At 62.0% G+C, this 17980-nt stretch overlaps 1 protein-coding gene and 2 long non-coding RNA genes across 4 annotated transcripts; 1 reads left to right on the forward strand and 2 right to left on the reverse strand.

The window, feature by feature from the left end:
• Positions 1-17762, reverse strand: Laptm5 (lysosomal protein transmembrane 5). Of its 2 annotated transcripts, XM_071617560.1 has the most exons (9): positions 17653-17762; positions 17311-17447; positions 6335-6428; positions 5729-5805; positions 4810-4938; positions 4115-4237; positions 2849-2944; positions 1594-1686; positions 1-436 (listed from the first exon to the last, which is right to left on the reverse strand). In XM_071617560.1, exons 1-9 carry the CDS (start codon positions 17745-17747, stop codon positions 384-386), a joined length of 897 nt encoding a protein of 298 aa, XP_071473661.1. In that variant the 5' UTR covers positions 17748-17762; the 3' UTR covers positions 1-383. The 2 variants fall into 2 exon arrangements, with proteins under 2 accessions (XP_071473661.1, XP_027793036.2); XM_027937235.2 differs by lacking the exon at positions 17653-17762 and having other exon boundaries at positions 17311-17462.
• On the forward strand, positions 9641-11568 carry LOC114094201 (uncharacterized). The gene is made up of 2 exons (XR_004618640.2): positions 9641-9926; positions 11411-11568. It is a non-coding gene; the product is annotated as an uncharacterized lncRNA (long non-coding RNA).
• LOC139707232 (uncharacterized) lies at positions 14348-17297 on the reverse strand. The gene is made up of 2 exons (XR_011708806.1): positions 15553-17297; positions 14348-14547 (listed from the first exon to the last, which is right to left on the reverse strand). It is a non-coding gene; the product is annotated as an uncharacterized lncRNA (long non-coding RNA).
• Positions 17763-17980: the final 218 nt, after the last annotated feature.

Below are 17980 nucleotides of genomic sequence, written 5' to 3' on the forward strand. Positions count from 1 at the left end.
TGTGGTTTGACCAATTTATTTCGCTGACCTGACCGATGTGCTTCTGTCTGACAGCTGCTGGGTTAGACTGATGGAGCTGCTAGTGGTTTAGCCAAGCTCACTAAATTCAGAACAACCAGTCGTCTAAAATGACTCCTTGCTGGTGGACGTAAGCAGAGCTGTTGGGCTCGATTTGCGGCCTCCAGCCTGACCCAAGGGAGAGTGCCTGGGGCCCGCAGGGGGAGCAGGCCAGCGAGGGGACACAGCAGTTGTCCTGAAGTCGGCTGGTGGTCCACCAGGGCCACCAAAGCAAAGCAGCAGACTATGAGGCAGCTGGGCCCAGATCAGGGCCGGGGCCTGGCGAGGGTCACACCTCTGAGTACGGGGGTGGCGCGGGGTCCCCCTCAGGAGACTTGGAAGGCAGAGACAGGGCTTCCTCGTAGGTCGGCAGGACCACCTGGGAGGGACAGAGAGAAGGGGGCTGACTGTGGTCAGGAAGGACCACGATTCCAACCGCAGTGGAGGGACCCCAACCCCCACCTCTGGCAAATGACGCTGCTCATCCCGACCAGCGCGTCTCGGCACTCACCCTGCGCTAGACACTGCCTGCCTGGGATGGGGTCTCTGTCCCCACAGCGGATACACTTGTTGCCCATTCGGCATCGAGTTCCCCATGTTTGGATGACAAAGCGCCATTTTCCTTGAGGAAACATTCTTAGTCCCTTCGTTTTCCAAAGAACTGGACCATCCTCCAGATCCAGGGGGTGGGTCTGTGGCCTGGGTTTGCTTGGCCAAAGTAGAATGCCATCCCCCTGGCTATGGCCATTGGTTTGGAGAAAAGCATGTGACCTAAACTGGTCCAATCAGATACACTCCTCTTTCTGTTGGACTACCAAGAAGGCGGGATGTAGGCCTATGGGTTCTGGCAGCCACTTTGCCACCACAAGGGAAACGCTGCCTGGAAACAAAGCCAGCACTGAGGAAAGTGGAGTCAAACAATGGAGGATCCTGGCGTCAGGACCAGGCCTGGGCCAGACCCACGGTGGACTTCTCAGTCCTTTGATCTGGAAAGTTCCCTTTTTCACTTAAGTCAGATTGGGTTAGGTTTCTGCCACTTGCAACCAAGCTTGTCTTTATTAGTATGATCCCGCTGCACACGAGGAGCGTGCCCATGGCGGCTCCTCACCCGGCTGCTCCTGAGCACGCTCGGTCCCCCACTGAAGCCCCTTCCCAGCTCCCTGTACCCTTCAAGCAGGGAAGACTGGGCCAGGGTCCCTTCTGCAGGAAGCCTCCCTGACGCTGCCTGCTGCTCTCCCTGTCTTCACACCAAGTCGTGACTGTGTCTCTGAGTCCGGGCTCTCTCTGGACCACACCCGCTTCCAGGGCAGGAATCGGTTTTCTCTGCACCCCAAGTTTGGATATGAAGCCAAGGTGAGAGGTCACCGACGCTCAGGGGCAGGCAGACTCCTACTCAGACCTTCAGAACTGAGAGCTTCACGACCCTTCTGTCCCACCCTTATCTTCAAGTGCAGAAACTGAGGCCCAGAGAGGGAAAGGTACTGGCCCCGAACGGCACAGTGAGAGAGCGGCAGAGCCCCCCTCGGCCCAGCTCACCTTCGGGAGCGTCTTGGGGGCGCCCCTCTCCTCGGCCGAGTTCACGGACTTCAGGAGTCTGTAGCATCTCCACACGCACTTGAGCATGTAGACCTGGACAGGAGCAGGGTCAGGCTGCGCTCCCCGACCCTCCTGCCCAAACCCAGAAGGCAATGGCCCGGTGCTGCCACCCAGCAAGGGGCCTGGCAGGGTGGGCCCTCCAGCCGCACTAGCGATGGCCCTGCAGGTCCCTGACCACCCCGGGCAAGGAGCTCACTCCCCAGAGGACCAGCCCAACTCCAGAGAGGGCAGTTAGGAAGCAGGCATCCCTGCCCGTCCACGGAGACCCAGGAAGAGAGGGGAGGTGTGCGGACGGATCCATCGGCTGAGGGGGCCTCAGCGTCTTCTCAGCCGTGGGAGGAAGGACCAGGAAGGGTTTGGGGTGGACATGCTGGGCCACAAGAGACACCCCAAACTGCCCCATGGAAGAGCACCAGCCCCGCCACCTGGCAGGTCCCTTGGTGGGACTTGGATGGCACAGAAATAAACAGAGATGATGAAGAGTGAGAGCAGGAGGGGGAAGGGCCAGGGAGCTCCGCGGGCGGCCAGCAGCCACCCAGGAACCATGGGGCGAGAGCGAGCCCCGAGCCCACTCTGAAGAAGAGAGAGAGAAAGGAGGGACTGGGCTGCAGTTCGGGTCTCCAGTGGGGCGCGCGATGTCACTCCCCACTCGGCTCCACCTTGAAGCCACTCATGCCCCTCACCTGTTTGCATGCCACTGGGAAGCCACTGTCCCCTCCCAGAGAGAATGTTCAAAGGAGTGCAATTCTGTTTTGGGAGAGCTAGACTCTGCCGTGGGCCTGTTGCCCCTGAGGAGACCCTTCCCCTCCTTCTTTCTCCTCACCAAACCTCTACTCATATGACCCCAGGTCCCGTCTGCACGGTGACTTCTGACCCACTTAACACTGTGCTATGGGTCAAGCAGGACACAGATGCCCCTACTGCAGATGAGACCCCCCAGAGAGCCCGACCTGCTGAAGACCCGCCTCGGCTCCAGGCCAGTCTGTCCCAGCCTGATCCCCGATGGTGGCTGGAGCAGAGCGCTCTGGGCTACACAATAAGGCCCTGGCATCTGACACAGGTGGCCCCTGCAGACCTATGTCCTCTAAAGGGGCGTCCCCAAGGATGCCAAGTGGGCCAGAGGGCTAGATAAAGCAGGGAGGGTGAGGACGGGCCCACTTGACGCCTCAGCTGAGCCTCAGACCCCGCCGCGCACCTTCAGGACCAAGACGATGATGAAGGCGACGGAGAAGATGATCATGGTCCTGATGAACTGGCTGTGGGCCAAGCCCTCCTGGCTCGGGAAGTAATTCTGCAACAGAGTTGGGGTCCCATCAGCACCCCAGGTCCTCAGGAGCTCCCGCAGGAACCGTCTGGGCGGGACAGGGAGGCCCGAGCCCTCTGGGTCTACCTCGCCCGGTGGGGGGGGGGGGTCTGCCACGCCCACGGGGGTCTGCCACGCCCCGAGGCAGCGGGCACATCCCCGAGGATGCCAAGTGGGCCAGAGGGCTAGACAAAGGAGGAGGGCAAGGACGGCCCAGCTGGGGGCACCTGGGCCCCCTGGACGGCCTCGGCTGAGTGGTGGCCGGCAAACCTAGGAAGCAGGTGCGGCTGCAGCTCTGGTCCCTTCCCAGCCGGGCAGGCCACCCTGTGCCCTCCGGGCGGGTAGGAGCCACCTGGCCCCTTGGTACTCCTAGCGTGTGACCGACTGGCGCGGGGGTCTGGCCCTGGGGAGACGCCTTGGGCGGGATCTGCTCTCACACTCTGGTGCCCGCCTCCGCCTGCAGAGCTCCGTCCTCTGCCCTGGTGTGCGGGCTGGACTTGGTGACTCACTTCTCATGAGCAGAATGTGGCAGAAGTGACTGTCCCACATCTGACACAGGCATGGAAGACGTTGCCACTTCCTGCTGCTCTCCTGCCAGGCCGCAGTGGAGGGGAACCAGCAGCCGTGCCATCCGGGCACGCAGCAGCCTAGCAAGACCCACGGCTGGGGACCGGGCAGAGCGCCGGTGGCCATGAGGAGCTCTCTCGGCGCGGGTCCTCAGGGTCCACACAACCCAACCTACATCTTGCTGCACCCTCGAGGGGCCCTGGGTCGGAACAACCTGCTCCCCACCTCCTGATCCTCCAAGGGGAAATGGTAACTGCTTTAAACGGGGATGTTTGGGGACCACTTGTCAGGTGACAATAAAAAAAAGGAAGAGGGAAACTAGTGTTATTTCTGTGGTGCCACCAACAGTCCAGGCCTCCCTCTGGGACCAGCAGGGCCGCTCCCATGGCCACACGGTTGCCTGGCTCCTGTCCTTCCTGGAACCTGCTTCTCGCACTTTGTCCAAGTTTTTTCCTGAGTGGGCTCCCTCAGTGAATCACACACGAGAACCTTCCTCCCAGGAAACCCAAGCATGGAGGCACAGAGAGGCCAAGTAAGTTGCCCCAGGCCACACAGCCAGTGAGCTGGCATGGACCTCTGCCCCAGACTCACCATGTGGTTCATGGACTTGAAGTTGAGATAGGTGGGCACTTCCATATAGGAGCTGCAGAGGGTCAGGATGCTCAGGCAGAAGTCCAGCAGCTGCAGGGTCATCAGGGGGACCTTCGAGGGGCCCTTGGGAAGGCAAATCAGAGAGGAAGAATGGAGACCAGCAAGCAGAGGCCAGATCATTGCAGGGATCTGTCTCAGTAGGAGAGGCCAGTGACCCTCCAGTCCCCAGAGAACCCAGGGAAAGGCCCCCATGGTCACAGCAAGGGCTGGTGGCAGACCCAGAACTATAGAAGGCTCTCTCAGCTGCAGACCAGGGCTCCTCTGTGACAGGGACCCCCGGCCTCTTCCAGAGCAATAATCAAGGACAGTGTGATGAGTAACCTCGGCAGGACCAAGTCTGGCCCCAGCCATGGCCGCGTTCCTGTGTCATTCACTGGTTACCGTCCTCTCCTTCTCTGACTTGGTCCCAAAGGAGGGACAATGGGACTGGGGCTGAGAAGGACACGTGCCCCCTCCTGGTGCAGACCCAACACCCGCACTGGCTTCACCCAGGCTTCGCCTCCAGAGAGAACCCGGGGCCACGGTGCGAGGGTTTGGGGGGCTGGGGGTTGGGGACTTGCTCAATGACACCACCAGGAAGGGGGCTCCTGCCCTCGCCAGCTCAGCCTTCGCCTCTGGGTGGGGCGGGCACTCACCCCCTGGGGCCGCGAGGAGAACTTGAGGTAGGCGGGCAGCTCGATGTAGGAGCCCAGCAGGGTGAGCAGGCACAGCAGGAAGTCCATGACTTGCAGGGACAGGAAGGGCAGCAGGTACTTCTCCCGGCTCTGGAAGGCAGACCCCGCGCTGTCAGGTGGCCCGGCATGCAGCCGGCATGTCCCGCACAGCTCATGTCCCCTGCGCCCCTTCCTCCCTGGATGATTCCCGCCACTCTGCCCCCGTGCTGTGCAGATGCAGCTGGGAACAAAGTCACAGCAGGAGTGGCTGCCTGGGAGGCGACCAAGACCCCCGACTCCCACCTGCCTGCAGCCCCCTCTGCTTGTCCCAGTGCCCAGCCCCCCGCCTGCACAGGACGGGCCCTCTTCCTGGGGACACTGTGGCGAGATGGGCTTCCCGCTTCTCCAGGGCCAGGGGACCAGGGCGGGTCCTCTTCTGCAGGAGGTGGTCTGCCTCCGTCCCCCACCCAACCTCGCCAGGGCCTGGGAGCCCCTCGCTCCACCCTGGGCCACAGGGTCGCTCCTTCCTCCCCGGTGAAACGCGGAGCTCTCTGGGAGGTCCCAGCACCTGGGTCCCGCTCTGGGCCGTCACGAGCTCATCTCCTGCTCCCCACAACTCAAAGCCACCCCTCCTCTCCTCTGCCCGCCCTGGCAGCTCAGCCAGATGTGGGCCAGCGGGCAGTTCCTCCCTAGCGCCAGGTCAGCACAACAGCCAGGCACCTGACCAGCCAGGGAGCCCCACAGGGCCGGGGCTCCCACAGCTAGGAGGACCCCACAGTGAGGCTGGGCGCTCCTGAGGCACCCCCACCCACTGGGCAGCCGGCTGCACGGCCCAGCAGAGGTGCAGGGCGGGCAACGGGACTCCTGGCGCCCACCCGCCCTCCCTCCCGCCGCCCCTCACCTTGACCACGCCGAGCAGCAGGCTCAGGCTGATGAGGAAGAGCAGGCCGATGAGCAGGAAGCTGGACACCAGGTCGGCTGCAAGGCGAGGGGGCCGTGAGGCCGGGGCTCGGGACCAAGTCCCGCTCCGAGTGCACCGGTGAGGGCACAGGAGCGGGAACAGGGGGCCTGCTCCCTGCACCCCACCTCGAGGACTGGGGGCACACAGACAGCCAGGACCGTGCAGCCAGGGTGGGCTGGGGGCTGGCCGGGGTCGCCTTTAGTCAGGAGAGGCCCTTGCAGGTGTCCCTGAAGAGGGACTCTGAGTGACAGAGTGGGCCACGAGCTGGGGTGCAGGGGTGGGTCGGGGTGTGGTGTGGCCGGGAGATGAGCCGCAGGGAGCACCGCCCGAGGCCTGAGGCGCCCACCCCTGCAGGGAGCTCTCCGCTGCCCTGCGCCCCACACTCGGCGGCCACAGGAGGGCATCCCGAGGGCAGGTGGAGTGGCAGGGGCTCCCGGGGAGGGGTTTGGCAAGGTCATCCGAGAGGGTGTGGCAGGACCCCAGACCCCCCCGCCTGCCCCTGGCCAGTCCCCCTCCCCTCCTCTGCCCACCCCGTCCTGGACCTACCGATCCTGAGGTAGACGGTCTTGGAGAACCTGCAGGAGGCCTTGCCGCGGGCCACCTCCACGGTGTGCTCCACGAACAACAGGACACTCATGATCTGGGGCGGAAGAGAGGGCAGTCGGCCGGCTGGCATGGCTTCCCCACCGCCCCCTCTGGCCCCAGTGCAGCACGGTCAGGGGCCTCGAGCAGGGTCCTGGGGTGGAGGCCCAGGCAGAGTGGACTTCACGGAGCAACAGCCCAAGCTCATGATCCTGGTCCTTCCTCTTCCCAGATCTGCGACCTTGGACAAGTTGCTTGACCTCTCTGTGCCTCGGCTTCTCCATCTGCAAAATGGGGCTGACCCTAGCAGCCACCTCAAGAGGCCACTGAGAATCCTAAATGAGCAGCGCTCAGACCAGCCCTGCTCTCGGGGACACTGCCACGGCTGAAGGTTAGGGGTGGGGGTTGGGGACGAGGGTACCAGAGGCTCTGGGCATCACGGGGTCACATGGGAGCTCCAAGTTCCCCGAGTCATCGACGCAGGCTGGGACAGCCCTGGAGGGTGCCTGGTCCCTGAATCTCCAGATGCCCGGGCAGCCCTGAGCCCGCGGCCCCACTGTTTCAAAATAAGGACAGTAGGAACATCTGCTCCAAAGGGCGCGCGGGCCAGGCGGGCAGACAGTCAGCACCGAGCCACCAGGCTCAGGCCCGGCGGGGAAGGTCCCCTCTCTCCTGCTCACAGCTCTGGCTGTGGCATCTGTTGAATGAGACCCCGTCCCCTCAGGGACCTTGCTAAGAATGGTGGAGAAAGGGCCGAGCCGATGGCTGGGTGCGGGGTGGCCCTGCCAGCAGCTGAAGCCCAGCCACAAAACTGAAATCTGGAAGGCCCTTGGGCCCATGCAGGGGTCCTGCGCCACACAACCTCCACTATAATGCTTCTAGCCCAGGGGCCTCACAACAGTCCCTGTGTCCGTGTCCTGACAGTCCCCCCCACACACACACAAGCACACAATTCTCCAGGAGCAATCTGCCCATGCTGAGAACAAGATTATCCCCTCCATTGTAATGGGTGCTCTACCTCTATTAATATAGCCTAAGTTTACACTGACTTTCTAGTGTCCCTGCACCGGCAACGCATGCTCAGCCAACAGCAACCAGACAGCCACCATCTGTTTCCCCCTGCTGACTGTGCGGTTTTTTTTTAGCTCAGACACAGATCTCGATTTGTCTTCCTGCCACAGTACATCCTCCCAGGGGGTCCGAAAGACACAGCACAGAAGGGTGACAATGAGTCGATCCTAAGCCAGACTGAGAAAGTCACTATGTGACCTTGGACAGGTCACTTTCCCTCACAGAATTCTCTCATCTGCAAAGCAAGCCTGGCAGGCTCAGGGAGGATCCACCGCGTGGTGTTTGCGGAGCACTGAGCGGGGTCTGCGGGGGCCGGGGGCCACGGGGCTCACTCCAGGGGCCGCTTTACCTGGCGCAGCAGGAACCAGGAAGGCGGGGTCCTGTCGGGAGGCCCAGAGCAGCCCCGAATGGACAGCAGGTACGGCGGTGGCTGGCACCTGCAGGAGAGCCCCAGGGGAGGACAGAGCCCGTCCCCTCCTCCTGGTCTCACTGTTGGTGACGGAAAGGGAGAGGAGCCGACGGGAGTCCTGCAGGTCTGAGGGGACAAGCACCGTCCCGGGGTGGACCCCAGGCTGGCCCCCAGTGACCAGGGAGGCCCAGAAGCCCCAGGCCTAGATTTCCAAGGCCACGGCCCTCGCCCTCCCCTGGAGCCCTTGGGGTCTACTGGACACAGCATGCTCCCCTGAGCTCGGGGCAGCTGGGCCAGGCCCTCGGGTCATCCTGAGGCAGGAACCAGCTTCTCTTCTCCCACGACATCCATCAGACAGCAGCTGCCCCCCCCGGCTCCTAGCATCCGAGATGCCGGCGGGGGAGGCCCTGGGCCCAGCCCAGGCTCTGCTCCTGAGAAGCCACTAAGGCCAGGCCTCAACTCCCACCAGGGAGTGGGAGGGTCCCGCCAGGCCTCCCAGGGTCACTGCGAGGTCAACAGCAGGTGCAGCAGGCGGGCACTGCGGGCAGCGCCATCCTGTACATGGGCATCCATTCACTCCTTGTAAGCACTCTGAGCACCGAGCACCCTCAACTCCATCCACCCACCCCAGCCTGTAGATGTCACAGTCTCAGAGGACCCAGGGGTGACGAGTATTCTAAGAGCCACAAAAGGGACACACTGGGGCTTAGGGTCCCTGATGAGGGACAGATCACTGCTGCTGGGATGACTCAGAGACAGTTCCACCCTCTTTGCTCAACCCTTGAGCAAGGCTCTGAAGGAGAGTAGGAGTTTCCAACCGAGAAGACAAGAAAGCATTCCAGGAAATGGAGCAGCATGTGCAAAGGCCCAGGGGCCAGGCAGTATGGACGCTTGGATCCTTCCAGGAAAGATGTCTCTTACCTGAGAGGGGGATGTTCCCAGGGGGGAAGTGAGGCCCAGAGAGAAACAGTGACCAGCCAAGGTCACACAGCAAGGCCTGCTGAGTCAGAATGAGCTTAGCCCTCCTGACTCCAAATCCGGGCTCCGGCTGCTGTCCCCACCTGGCCGGCTGCCCCTTCTCTCTCCACTCCCTGTTCCGCTTTCCACCTCTTCCCTCTGTTCTCCGCGTTTCAGTTCCCGTTCCCTAAGCCGAGCAGGGGGAAGTGGCCAGGAGGCAGGAGATCTCTGTTTCTCTTCCTGGTGTCTCCAGGAGACCCACAGCTTGAGCCCAAAGAAGAGGCTGTGGGAGGAGGGGCCGAGTGGAGAGGCCAAGGGCCCCTGGGGAGGTGTTGGTGGGTGGCCTGGGATGTGGCCTGCTGGGGGTGACAGTGGCTGCAGTGATGCTGCTGGAGTTGGTGTGGACACTGGTGGCCATCAGGGGACACTGGGAATGTTTGGTGGTAACGGTGACACTGGGTGTGGCAGTGAGGCAGTAACGCCTGTGGACATCCTGGGAGGCAGTAGGTAGCCACAGGTCAGTGGGGAAGATATTGCTGCTGATGTCAGCTGCCGTCGTGATGGGATGGTGTGATGACAGCCTTGCAGGTCGGGGTGGTGGCATCAAGCTCCCCAGTGCTGGGGTTCAAGGGCCAGTTCCCTCTGCGGGGGACGGAAGACGGCCGCTGTGCTGGTCCTGCCCGGGCCCAACCCCCACCGTATCACAGGAGGCGCCAGAGACCCTGCGACTGGTGGGGCTAAAACTTGCAGAGAAAGGCCCCAGCTGTCAGGGGACCCTCGCCCTGTGCCACCGGTAGGGGATACTCCCGCAGCTGCCTACAAGGAGCTTTGCAGGAGGACCACAGACTCCGCCTGCACAACTGGGCGGAAGTTGCCAGGGGCCCGGCTCCACCCACCTGCAGAGGGCACAGCCTGCCAAGGGCGCCCAGGGCCACGCCCCTGTGCCCAGCTCCCCCTCTGCAGCTCCGCCAGCGCCCCGGGTCCAGGTCCAGGTCCGCACCGGGCGGGCCTCAGCCTCCAGGGCTGCTGCACACTTGGGCCCTCGGGTGGTGACCGTGGCCCTCCCCACCGCCAGCAGCTGCCCACCCTGCTTTGTTTGGAGGGGGATGCAGGAGCCAGGTGCGTGGGGGCTGGGGGGCCCCTCCGGGCCCTGCTTCCTGTCGCAGCTCATCAGGGGCGGAGGGGTGGAGGCGTTCCCCCAGAGCTCTATCTCCCCAGCCCCCCTCCAGCCACCCAGATACCATCGCGCTGCCCCGTCCAGGGCGTCACACCAACGACAGCTCAGCCAGAGGCCCCGGTGCCCCAGGGACGTTGCGCTCCCCTCTGCAGCCTCCTCACCAGGCCCACCCTCCTGAGACTGACTGTCCCCTCGCTACCGGACCCCAGGGCTCCTGTACCACGGGGAGAACTCCAAGGCAGCCACAGATGCCCCGTGTGGTCCTCGCCAAGTCACTTTACTGCTCCAGGCCTCGGTTTCCCCACCTCCGCCACCTTAGAGAGTGGCACATGAGGTGACATCTGTCTGCCACCACAGACAGTGATTCAGAAAGATGGGCTGAGAGCCAGGGCACTGATGTACAGCCACCAGACCAGGCCCTGGGGACCAGCCAGCTCCATGTGTCAGAGAGCCACCCCCCACCCCCCAGTCAGGCTGGTTCCCACCGTGACATAGGGCAGCAGCGGGGAACAGCCAGGGCACAGAATGGGACTCGCAGCCTGAGGCTGGTCAGAGCCCAGAGCCCTGGGTTCACCGGCCGCGCCTCAGTGGAGGGTGGGCAGGCGGGCAGTGCCCGGGAGGAGCCTGGGCCCGGGGCTACCCTGTGCCACTTCTCAGAGTTCTGAGGCGTGCGCACCTCGGTGAGTTTTTCAAGATAGCATCTGGGGTGTCTACGCGCTTGCCCAGGAAATTATTAACTGTTTACAAAAATGAGAAAATAAACTAGATCGGCTGGACCTACCAGGTGCCTGGCCCCAGTGGTTAGGAGACGGATCAAGCCAAGCCTTAGATGAGACTCGGATCAGAGCACAGGACACACAGGGACCCAGCATGTAGGGCTCGGGGACCCAGGAGAGCTCAGGGTCTGAGTAGGGGCCCACAGAAGGCGCCCCAGAGGAAGCCAGTCTCACAGATCTCCCCAGGCACAAAAGAGGGGCCTTCCAGGCAGAGGCTCAGCATGAGCAGAGGCCAGAGTGTGAGGAGCATCCGGGAAACTGAGAGACTGTGCACAGTCGGTCCTTGGCTGTGTGGCTGGGAGTGTGGGGGTGGGGTGGGGGACACGGGGGTAAGGACTCGGGCTGGCAGGAGCACTCCAGGAGGACCCAGGGCTGGTGCAAAGGCCCTGAGGGCAGCAGAGCACAGGCTGGATGAGCTTGGACAGGCCAGAGGCCAACCGCATGGGCACAGGAAACGGCCAGCTCCAGCCCACACCCTGCCCTGCGCAGCAAGGCCGCTGCCCGAGGAGGGTGGTTCCTCACATCTTCCTCCAGGGGCAGCCATTTGGGTGCTCAGAGATAGTTTCCAGCCTTGGCCCAAAGCCTCCCCTCCCTCAAAGTCCACCCCACAAACAGTCGCCTAAAACCATCGCTTCCCTATTTATCTTCAGAGAAAAGACCCGCGGCAACGGCAAGAACCATATCAAGACCACCCAAGCCGTGGCTGGACGCCAGGCCCTGGACCCGCCCCCCTCCTCCCGCCGTGGCAGTTTCTGCTGAAATTCTCACTTTCCCCCACTTTGCAGGTGAAATTAAACCCAAGCCTTTATATGTGGTCTCTGTGTTTTAAGAACAAGACTCCCCCTGGGTGTGACAGGGGACCCTGCCCCACTGCTGCTGAGAAGACTGCCCCTCCCCTGTCTCCCTCTAGAAGAGGACCCCTGGGTTCTTGTTCTTTATCTACCATTAGCTGAGAAGTTGTTTGGCCTCCCTGAACCTGTTTCCTCTTCTATAAAATGGAGGCTGGTGGCGGTTGTCCTGTCTATGCTGACATGTAGGACACCAGGGGAGGAACGTGAGCCTGAGACGGACCTGGGCCCTGTCCTGAGCGGCCTGAGCAGGCTGAGGCTGTGCACGCGCTTCCTGCCCCCCTGAGGTGTCTGCACCCGCTGCCTCAGGCAGCATGAGCTCAGAGCCAGGCCCTGGTTCTGGGTGGCTGCTCTAGGCTCAAAATAAAAGCCTCATTTCCTGGGGAGCTCAGAACTGGGGCGAAGATAGAGAAGCCTCCGTGGGGACCAGCCCTGCCCTCCAGCTGCGGGCCACCTCAGTGGGCCCAGCACCTCCACCTGGGGGGACACCTTGGGCTGATGCCTCTCCAGCTGTGCCCCTCTCACAGCAGTGGGTTCTTCCAGCTAAGGTGACCCCTAACCCCTGGGGCCACCACCCTCCTCCCATTCCCAGACTCCCCTTTCCTCTGACCTTGGGACTGAGAACCATGAAGTGGGGAGAGGACAGGGGCCTAGCCTGGGTCTGGCCTGTCCTAGGTAGAGTCACACAGGTAAGTGACCATCTTCACTTGGGCCCCCAGGCCTGGTGCAGCAGACCTTGCTGCATATCACCCCAGAGCCCCTTGGATCCTGCTGGTGCTCACCCCTGGAGGGTCTGTGTGCAGGTCGGAGGTGGGGGCTCCAGAGATGGGTGCAAACTCAGCTGTGTCCCTGGGGAGAGACCTCCCCCACCAGCCCCCCCCCACAAGGGCTCAGAGCTGTGAAGGCCAAAAACAAGGCCTCGGGGTCCAGCCCAGCGGCACCAGGCGTGAAGCTGGCAGACCCCAACAGCCCCACACTGGGACCCCAGCCGGCAGGTGGGGCCGAGTTTGAGGCCTCAGGGAGATGAGCTTTCAAAGGGGAGCGGCCCTCAGTCGCTTCCCACAGCCCACTCAGGACACGCACCGGCCAGACCCTGCTCCACCTGGGTCGCCTCAGCGCCACACTTGGGAGAGGTCACCTGGAGGCCAAAACCACTGGCCTCATTCAACAGACGAACACCCAGGCCCAGGCAGCCATGGCACCTGCCTGCCAGAGGCCTGGGGTCAGTGAGTGACGGAGAGGGCCTTGGCTTTCCAGTCCGAGGGACCACAGCCCCCAGAGCGGAGCAGAGGGAGGAGCCTGGGAGTTTGAGGACACGTCGAGGACTCCAGGGAGCTGCCTGGAGAGGACGGCAAAGAAGAAATGAGCGGGGGAGGCCGAGGAGTTCGGGGAGGGCCCTCCGGACAGCCAGGTCCCCGCCACAGGAGGGCCAAGGATCTCTTTTGTCTACTCCCTGGCTCGCAGCTCAGGCCACACATGTGTGCAGGCAACAGCGGCCTGGAGGAGGCAACTGGCCCCCACGTCCCCCATGTGGCTGGAGCAAGTCAGGCCCTGCTGAGCCTGCGTCTTCCCCGGTAAGAGGAGCAGACCCTTCCTGCTGGCTGCGAAGCCCCAGGCATGAGGGATAGGGTGTCTCACACTCCTCCCACACCCGGTGGCTGTCCCTCTGCAGCCAGCCTGGCCAACATCCTGGCTCCTCCAGCACCCCACAGCCTCTTGTCCACCACCAGGCCTCCGCTCAGACCCTCCCTCCACCCGTGTGCCCTGTCCCGGCACCCAGGCAAAGCCCTGCTCCTCCCCGGGACCCAGCCTCCTCCGGAAGTCTTTCCTGGATCCCCACACATCTGCACCCCTCTACCGTCCCTGGCCACTCCACAGCTGTCCTTGGCAGAGTGGAATCCTTGAGGGCAGAGGCCGAGAAGGAGCCGGGCCTGTCCCCTTGCCTGTCCCCTGGCCTGGGCGGGGCTCCTGAGGTGGCAGAGCATTGGACTCCTCGTTAAACAACAGGCTGCTGACTGTTCTTCCCAGTTTAAGAAGCCGAGAAGTTGAGCAGCAAAGCAAAGCAGAACAGTTGGACTGCCACCCAGAGTCTAACGCAAACACCCCGGGTCCCCACCGACACCGACAAAGAAGTCACTAATGTGAATGACAAGTGGGGAGGACAGGCACCGTGGGATCCCAGGGGCTGGGCATGGCTTCCTGGCCTTCCAGGAGGTGGAGCCCACCCCTGCTCCTCAAGGTGGGCCTCAGCAACTCTCTCCCCACGCTCGCAGCATGGAATGGGAGGAGACAGCTGACGGCACTGCCTCGGCCAGGCAGTCAAGGTCACCGTCACACGTCCCCTTGGTGTGAAGCACTGATGGCTCTTCACACCTGTGGTCTCCTCCCAAAAGCACGGTACCCTGGGCCCATGGTGAGGGAGCCACCAGGCCAGTCCCAGTTGAGACAAGTCAAGGAAGTGCCCGCCAGTGCTCCTCAGAGCCAAGGTCATCAAGGACCAGGAGGAACGAGACCCACCCTGGCCCAGAGGAAGCGGGAGTGTGTGCCAGCTGCGTGCCCCATCCTGGTGGGCCCCTCTGGGGACCCTGGAAGGAAAGGAGACCAGGAAAAGCCAAGAGGTTGTGGCCGACACCTGGACCCTGGCTAACAACCTGTATCCACTGTGGTCGTCGCTTGGGACAAACCTCTGTACCCTGGGGGACGCTGACAAGAGGGGAACAGGACACAGGGAACTCTCACTATGATTCACCGTTTTTCATCTAAAACTCTTGCAAAATAAAAAGTCGACTTTAAGAGTCCACGCGTGCTCATTGTACCAAATGTGGGAAACTCGGAAGCGCCGGGGAGCGGAGCCAGACCCCGGGCGCCGCGTCCTGTCCCACGGTCAAGTCCGCGCAGGTTCTTCTCACAGCAGAACTGGGGCTCCACCCGACGGTGCTCTGTTAGGATGGAATTCCAGGTTCAGGGGTGGGGGGGTGAGGCCAGGAGAGAGGGCACCAGGAAAGTCTCCTCCGGGGTTCGCCTCCTGCCACTGACTTAGGACATTAGGGTCAATGACAAGCCTGGACTTGAAGAAGGTTCTCTGACTTCTATGTGTGCAAGTTCAGGTGCCCAGAGAATCCTCTAAACAAACCAAAATCTCCCAAAGAAGGCATCCCCCCTCCCTGCCCCCCAGAAGCTCAGCACTGGCTTCCCCCCCTTGGACACCAGAGAGCCTTCCCGTAATGACACCCCGGGCCTCAGTAAAGCTGTCTCAGGACGTCAATGGCCCAATTTAACTCTCCCCAGAGAGGCCAAGTCCACAAATAGCTTGCAACGTATGCTATCGTCACTCATGGCTGGCTCCAGATGACGACCAACATGGCAATTGGCACACCTGGATGACAGTTTCTCTTTTACCATCCAGATGTTCAAGGTCCTGTCAACGTATCTGCCACCGACAGCTGGGCCACAGGACAGCCCCTGACCCCTGGCCTTTCCCAGAAAGAGAAAGGGACCAAAAGGTACGTCCCCCTGGAGTCAGCCAAGGACCTCAGCCAGAATGAAGCTCCTGGACAGGACATCCAGTCGGCAGGCTACCCCCCTGTTCTCACGCCTCCTCTGGCTCTGGAACATTCCATGGCTCCCTGTGGCTCACATTACAGGCATGGTTCTCAAGTGGGAGTGACTGTTCCCCGTGGCTGGGGCCCTGATTGATGGGGAGGGCAGCATCTCTGTTGGCATCGGGTCACACAATGCACACATCCACCCCTCTCAACAAAGAACTCTCCAGACCCAGCCATCGATGATGCACCATAGAGAAGGTCCAGATTCATAGCTTGTCACTCACAGCCCTCATCACCTTCTCCACCCCAACCCCCAGGCTGGTCTCCATAGAGCCCTGCCCAAGCCCCGCCCCCCACTGACACACACACACACACACACACACACACACACACACGCACCCTGACACGCCAGCTTCTTGTCCGTCCAGGTAGACTCTGCGCCTCCCACAGTGCCACCACCTCCGAGAAGTGACCCACACATTCTCCAGTTTGTGCGTGGGGACTGGATGCGGCTTGACCATTTCCGGGTGAGGACCTCAGGGTTGAGAAGAAACCTCAAGAGACGCGCTGCCCTGAGGTCTGCCTCTGGTGAGCCCTTTCCCCGGCCGCGGCCACCAACACTGAGACCTCAGAAGGCCGACAGAAGAGCCTGCTTCCCGCTTCTCTAAAAGTCAGAAGAGCAGCTGCTGGTGCCCGCAGTCCCCCGTGGTGACAATGAGCAGAAATGAAGAGCAGCCGCCGGGGAACACGGAGCCGGGCCCCCAGGCCACCGCAGGCCCACCTGCCCACAGGAGCCCCACATGGGCTGTCTGCACCCCGCCGTCAACACCCCGTCGCCTCTGACTTTCTAAAGAGGAAACAGATCAGAGACAGGTGGCCTGAGGCCACACAACCAGGCAGTGGCAGAGCTAGGGAAGGACCCAAGGACCTCTTGCAGGGACACCTCTGCCAACCTCACCGTCCTTCTGAGAATACTGCAGAGTCTCAGAGACTGAAGGCCCTAAAGACTAGACATGGGGACAGTTGAGGTGTCATCTGCCACTCCCAGCGCTTGCATGGGCAGGAGCTGACCAGCACAACCTCTGCCCTCCTCTCAGAACAAAAGGGGCGACCCTGTTGGAGCACCATTCATAATGAAACACGCGACCGTGCAGCACCCGGTAGAAATGAGCTCCTTGTCTTCACGGCGACCCTATTATTGTTTGCTTATTATTTTCATCCCCATTGGTTAGATGAAGAATGGAATCAGAGAAGGTAAGTAAGTTGGCCAAGACTGCACAGTACAGAAGCAGGGAGGCCAGATGTATACACAGGGGTCTGGCCCCGAGGCTGTGTGCTAACCCTTGACCGCACCAGCCCTGAGGGCCAGCTCTTCCCACAGCCCTGGCCACGCTGCCTGCAAGCACAGCTAAAGCAGCCAGGTCTCAGGGTGTGCAGCAGGCCGGAGCGGCTTGCAGATTTAGGCTGATTTTGAGGAAGTTCTTTCAGGCCGATGAGAGAACTATCAGCCACAGGCCGTGCCTGAGTCACCCTGGCAGGAAGGTGCTGAGTCTGGGGGAGCTGGGTGTGGCCAGAGTCGGGGGAGGGTGTGGATCGGGACAGGACAGAACAGGACCCCAAACTTCAGCCACCCCAGACAAGAAAGAGCCTTGACTCTGGGGGCTGTGACTTGCCCAGAGTCACACTGAGATGACAAAGACAAAGGCTTCCTGCCGCTCAGCACACAGCAGCCCCCAGAGAGGAGCCCCCCAGTGCCACTCCCGCTGGCTGCACAGTCGCTGAGCCGGCCAACATCTCCCTTTGGTGGCAGAGGCCATGGCTGGGCTGAGCCCTAGGCCAAGAGGGCTTGGCTCCCTCCCATAAGAAGCACGAAGGGGACAGTCCGTGTCCAGCCCGTGTCCAGCCCTTGTCCAGCCCATGTCCAGACCCTGGGGCAGCGCAGCCTGTCCAGGCCCAGTGCAAGAATCAGAGTCTCCAGGGTCCCCATTTGTCGGGGAGAATTGAGGCCCTGAGCTGGAAGGGATGCCCAGGGTCCAGCAGAGAGGGGGCAGGCAGCAGGTGGCGGGGCTCAGCAGGCGCCACACGCGCACACACACACACACACACACACACGCCCAGCACACGCACACGCACCTCGCCCGGGAACCACACACTCACCACATGGTAGATGGCCAGGGCGGTGGTGACTACCCGGACATTGAAGCAGCAGCAGGTCTGGCGGATGGGTGCCGCGCGTGGGGCCATGATGCCGCTGTCCCCTCCTCTGAGTCACTGAGGGGGAAGGAGCCCAGCGCCTAAAGCAGGGCAGAAAAGGGGAAGCTGCAGGCTGCCCGCCTCACTTCCGTCCTGCCCGCAGACAGGCAGGGGCAAGGTCGTCACAACTGGGGCGGGCAGCTCTGCAGTGGGCGGGGAAGGACAGCAGCCTGCTTCAGAGGACCCAGTCAGCCTTCGTCACTCCCAGGGACCTTGGGGGAAGGCGGACCCCTATTCCCTCCCTACCTGCCCTTTGCCAGATCCAGACAAGCAGCTGCACACACCCTACTTCCTGGATGCTCACCACCACCCCTGGAAGCCAGGATGGTGGCCAAGTCCATTGCTAGTTAAAAAAAAAAAAACAGAGGTCCAGAGAGGTCAAGGCACTTGCCCCAAATCACACAGCAGTTAGTGACAGGATTCAAACCTAGGTCTGTCTTGTTGTAGAGAAAGCCATCGTCCAGTCAACGGTGCCCTGTGTTCTAGGCTTGCACTGCATAAGCTCCCACACTCCTCCTCTCCACCCTTTGAAGGAAGGGCTATTATTATCCCCATTTTACAACTGAAGAAACTG

This window comes from Marmota flaviventris, chromosome 10, assembly GCF_047511675.1.
Source record: "Marmota flaviventris isolate mMarFla1 chromosome 10, mMarFla1.hap1, whole genome shotgun sequence".
NCBI lineage: Eukaryota > Metazoa > Chordata > Mammalia > Rodentia > Sciuridae > Marmota > Marmota flaviventris.